The sequence below is a fragment of the Dicentrarchus labrax genome, unplaced genomic scaffold (assembly GCF_905237075.1).
Source record: "Dicentrarchus labrax unplaced genomic scaffold, dlabrax2021, whole genome shotgun sequence".
NCBI classification, from domain to species: Eukaryota; Metazoa; Chordata; class Actinopteri; family Moronidae; genus Dicentrarchus; species Dicentrarchus labrax.
The window spans coordinates 18,810,122-18,815,450 of record NW_026136719.1 but is presented as its reverse complement, the minus strand read 5'-3'; the positions used below and the strand labels follow the sequence as shown (position 1 = coordinate 18,815,450).

At 38.1% G+C, this 5,329-nt stretch overlaps 1 protein-coding gene across 1 annotated transcript in view; it reads right to left on the bottom strand.

The window, feature by feature from the left end:
- Positions 1–1,201: 1,201 nt before the first annotated feature.
- fes (FES proto-oncogene, tyrosine kinase) overlaps positions 1,202–5,329 on the bottom strand; it is a 16,485-nt gene continuing 12,357 nt past the window's right edge. Inside the window, exons 15-18 of the mRNA XM_051380463.1 lie at positions 5,234–5,329; positions 2,521–2,678; positions 2,263–2,385; positions 1,202–2,160 (exon numbers count right to left, since the gene is read on the bottom strand). The exon at positions 5,234–5,329 is cut by the window's right edge and continues 28 nt beyond it. Coding sequence (XP_051236423.1) covers positions 2,018–2,160; positions 2,263–2,385; positions 2,521–2,678; positions 5,234–5,329 — 520 coding nt within the window. The 3' untranslated portion in view covers positions 1,202–2,017. The remainder of the gene's footprint in view (positions 2,161–2,262; positions 2,386–2,520; positions 2,679–5,233) is intronic.

The following is a 5,329-nucleotide window of genomic DNA, read 5'->3' as shown; positions in this document are numbered from 1 at the left end:
AAAGACCCCTTCCAAGGGTGAAGCAGAAACTATGGTGGCTGTGAAATGCAAGAAAAAGAGTAACATTCCTTTCTAGAGCCAATGTTTGATTTGTCCCTCCTGGGCTACTGTAGAAACATGGTGGTTCAACAGGAACTCCACTGAAGGCGACCCATCTGTAGATACACTTTATGGACAATTGTATCTGGCCGCCTGACCATTATACCAACAGGGACCGTGATGACAGCAAATTCAGAAGAGTTACATTGTTAGTGTAAGTGAAATTTGAGCAAAAGTAGAGTTAATTCTACTCTGATAGAGTTAAATCCATTATATTTGACTTCAGTTGATAAGTAGTTGGAGTCAAAATCGAGTGTAAAAACAAAGTGTCACTAAATCAAAGCTGTAAGTGTAATTGTATAAATATTAACTCTGAACTTGAAGTGTTCATTTCACCCTGCCCCCACTGAATAGACACACACCGATTGGCTGAAGCCAGAAGATCTGTGAGCGCTCAACTGACTTCACTTGAGGCCCCAAATGATTACAGTAGGTGTAAAATCATCACCACGTTTACAGACATAAGTATAATTTACACAAGCAGATCCATTTCAGCAGCCTACACCAATCTGTGTGTGCTGTGAGTTCATTGTGTAAGAAATCTGTTGTTGAAATCAAAACAAGACCATAGTTTGGTGAAAGACTGTAAATAAACACACGCCTCACTGATGGAGACTACAGGCTCACAAGATGAACTTTAATCACGTGTCAAAGAGTAGCTGTATCACAGTTTTTAGTTAAATCACACTTGTGTCTGATTACAAATTTCTGTCTTTAATTCAGTATATGTAATGTAGTATACTGCACCAAAATAACTTCCATGTGAAAATTTAAAGCTTATAGACTAATTTCAGGCTGTTTTTCTATTAATTTAGTTATAATTGTCTCTTCAACCAGAATCCAAAATAATGTTTAAAAAACAAATAATATTCTAACTAAATATAATAACTGCAGGTTGCTATCTGCTAGCAGGTAATGAGCTAACAGATACACTCTGTAGAGCTGAGGAGAGTCTGGTGATAACTCTGTGGGTTTGTCACAGGCGTCGCCTTATCACACACAGTCATTTCATCCATTGTTGAGGTAAAAATATTAATTGTAGCAGCTTTAAGTTAACATCCTGTGAAAAATGAATCAAAAACAGCTCAAGAAGCAAATAGACTTTTACTTTTACTCACTCTGCCACATTTATTTAAAAGCTTTAGTTACAAGTTACTTTGCAAATTCAGATTATTAACTACTAACTATTAAATAATACATTAATATAATACACATTATTTTGAAACGGTTTCATTCTGCATAAAGAATACTATGACCTTTTTGTACTTTAAGTATATTTTGAATACTTTTACTTAAATATCATTCTGAATGCAGGACTCTTACTTGTAACAAAGTATTTCTATTGTGGGGTATTGCTACTTTTATTTCTTCCACTTCTGATCAAAAGTAGTCCTGTTACTCCATCCTGGAAAACGTATATGCTTCCAATGACAACAGAACTAAGATCCTCAAGAGGATGGTCTGCAGTTGGATCCTAAATACCCAACAGGCAACGAAACCGTCAAAAACATCGAACAAGACTGCCAACACAAACCTTATTGTTCTGGTGTCTGTGTTGGCAGCGTCTACACTCCTCAAGAGGATGTGTCAGTTTAATACATCTCTGTGGTTTCTTTGAGACAGACCACAATGGTGTTAGGTTTAAACAATTCAAATACTAAGCAGTAAGTACCACACTTTGTGCTGTCAAACCAGAACAACAAGGGAAGAAACAAGAATGCTGCCATCAACTAGTTCACTGACATTTTACAAGACCAAGTTTGTTCAATATTTTTTTTAACCATTTTTCATTTGCTTTTCAATTTGCATGTTTCTTGGAGGTCTGTTTCACTGTTCATACTGGATTTTAACATTTTTCCTGAACAAAAAAAATTATTATAATGTAGCCTACAGTAGATGTCAAATCCAAAGGCTTCTGTTATGTAATTTTGTTGTATATGACACTGAGCTCAGCCCGAAGTTTCTTGAAAGACGGCCTGTTTCTGGGTTCGTATTGCCAGCAGTTGTTCATAATCCTGGAGATTTCCACGGGGCAGCCATGTGGAGCAGGCATACGGTATCCTGAAACACACAGAGACGCTTAGCACTCCACACATTTTCTGAAACATGAAATTCAGGAACGGCATCTGAGCACAAACACATTGACAACATATGAGTCTTTACCTTTCTCCACCTCGTCTCGTGTCTGTTGGTTGTTCATGCTCGTGTAGGGTGTCATTCCCATGGAGAAGGTCTCCCACAGTAAGACACCAAAACTCCATACATCACTCTCTGTGGTATAACGACCTGAAAACACCAGCAGAGGGCAGCATGGACAAAGGCACATGCACAGGTCTGTCAGTTTTTAATTGACTATTGGCAGAGAGAGACAGGAGAAGTGTTTCTGGCTGTGACTGCAGGGCAGAGGCAGTTGTGACGTACCATAGTTCAGGGCTTCAGGAGCCGTCCATTTGACAGGGATCTGTCTGAGGCCGCCCTCTGTTGAGTAGACACCGTCTTCTTGCTGACGGGACATCCCAAAGTCACTGATCTTCACCAAGTTGTTCTCTGCAACCAGACAGTTTCTCGCTGCCAGGTCCCTTTAAAAGAGACAACAAGAAAGAACAAAAAAAGACTTAAGACAGTTGTATGCAGAGGCTGATGAAAACTGGATACAAAAAAGACAAAAAAAACAACATGCTCCATATGAAAAAAAGAGAACCAGCAAGAGAAGAGACGGTACTAAAAAGCGTGAGAACAGGCATTTTTGTCATGTCTCTGCTGTTGCATGCGAGGCAGTTTGACATGCAGCATTACAGGCTGAGCAGCTACCAGCAGCCTGCTCTGATCTGTCCCCACTGGGCAAATCGCACAGTGCTCCCATAATGAGCCGGGAGTCACAACCTCATGTTTTCTCGACAGCACCTACAACCTCCACTGATGCCTCCAAAGCACCGCAACTGCTCCCACTCAACAGCAAATGCCCTAAAACACTACAGAAATCATGCATACAACTCCGTAATTTAGTATTTTCACAAATAATTAGCTGTTCAGTTTGACATATTCTTGCAATATTTAAGTATCTCAACTTTTTTCTAATTTTTCCTTCCTTGTGCTCTGAAAGCAAGATTTGTTATGTTTGTAGGCTACATACAACACCCCATGTTTGATCTTTATAACAAGTTCTCGCTCACTCAGAGATCTACAGTCTTTAGAGGCTGTCTCTGTAGCTGTAGTCGGGCTTGTGAGCCAGTTTTTCACTTGGCTTGTAAAAAATGTTCTAAAAGAACACATCACACCCATTTCAGCATCCTTGGACTCGGTCTTTACAGCCTATTAATATCCAAACTTCCAGTCTGCTGTTTCTTTGCAAACTTTTATGTGTTTAATATGGTTTAAAGAACCAGTGTGTAGGATTTAGTGACATACCAGCTAACTGAACACCACTCATGTCTGTATTTGAGTATGCTGTGAATCGAACGCAGAAGGCCCTATCTCAGCCAGTGCTTGATTTGTCCTTTCTGGGCTTCTGTAAAAACATGGTGGTTCAACATGGTGGACTGCTACACACAGGGTCTGTGGATAAAAACATCTCATTCTAAGGTAACAAAAACCCAGCGATTCTTATTTTGAGGTGATTATACACTAATGAAAACATACTTATTAATATTATATTCCATTTCTGCCAATAGATACTCCTAAATGTTACACACTGGACCTTTAAATGTGTTTAATAGAATTTTATGTAAAGAACTTTGAGCTGTATCCTTTGTTTGAAAGCTGCTATACAAATAAAGGTTTATTTAAAAGAGAAATTAACAATTAATAATTTAAAAAAAGCAGTACAGTCGAGGTTCTTCTCTGTGGAATAAATCCAACTGAAAGTCACTACCCATCTTCCACCACCAGTGTGTACTAATGTCTCAGTTGTTAAAAAATAAAACAAAACCTGCACCGTAGCTCTCTGAACATGCTTTTAGATGTTTTAATTGGCAGGGTTACAGTTTTGTAATGACATCTATCTCTTGTTCTTGAGTGAGAATCGCATTCTGTCAATGGTGTGAATGCACTTATTGTAAGTTACTGTGGACATTCATGGGTGTGTCTTTTTCATTTAAGTGAAAGAGATTGTAGGTCAGTCAGCAGAGCGTGTTCCCCGCTTCCTCTATTAAGAAAATGTTTTATTTCTCATTTCAATCAACTGATTGCTACAACAACATATGGGGAAGTGTTGTGGGGAAAGTGCATTTCGCTTAACAGTTCCTGTAGGTGAAGTGAATGATGTGGAAGTAAATTAAGTTTTGTATTATGCATCATAAATGCTTTGAGGTCCTGCCTGCAGCTTGTACCACTCTAGTTCTTGTGGAAACTAGATCATACTTTATGTAAAATGAACATGCTTTAATAAGCAAACTAATTAATTTTCACTGCAACAATTATTTGTCTGACACACTGCTCTGCTGTGTTTTATGTTAAATTCATGGGGGCTTTAGATCCAACACACAGTTTGGAAAAAATCCGACATAAAATACACAATCTAAGTCTAAGGACGCTTCTTTGTGTTTGTTATGTCGTACACAGTTTATCTGTAAACAGTATTAAACTTTTTTTTACAATTAGTTTTGCTCTTATTGTAACACAATGTGCAAAATATACAATTATTCAGAAGCTGAAAATATACTTTCAATATGGACCATGGGCCTCATGCAAGAACCACTTGTATGAACATATTTGTTCTTAACTGGTTTGTATAACTGATTTAGGAGAACTTCACAAATTTTATCTTATTTTGAATTTTCTCTGTTACACAAACATAATTTATGACTGCTCGTAGGAGTCATGTGCAATTAGTCTGCTGTTGTACACATTTTCACTAAATGATTGTGTATGGCATTACTATAAATCAATTTGGAGAATGATATCATCATTAATTTAAACTGGCTATTGATGGGGTTAGAGTTCTATTGACATTAATTGTGTATGCAGGTTGCTGTCTAGGGGAACGTCCTCTGTTACAATGACAATGTTGACAATGCAACATCAACTATTATTGCATGTAAATCTCTGTGATGGAAACTTCCTCTTGACCCCGCCGTGCCCCATTGATCGCCTTCCTTTTCATACCAAACCACTTCACAAAGTACAATTGACCAACCTGTGGATACACTTCTTGCTCTCCAGGTACTCCATGCCAGATGCTACATTTTCTGTCATTTTGACCAACACCTTAGGCGCCAGATTGTGACTTTCA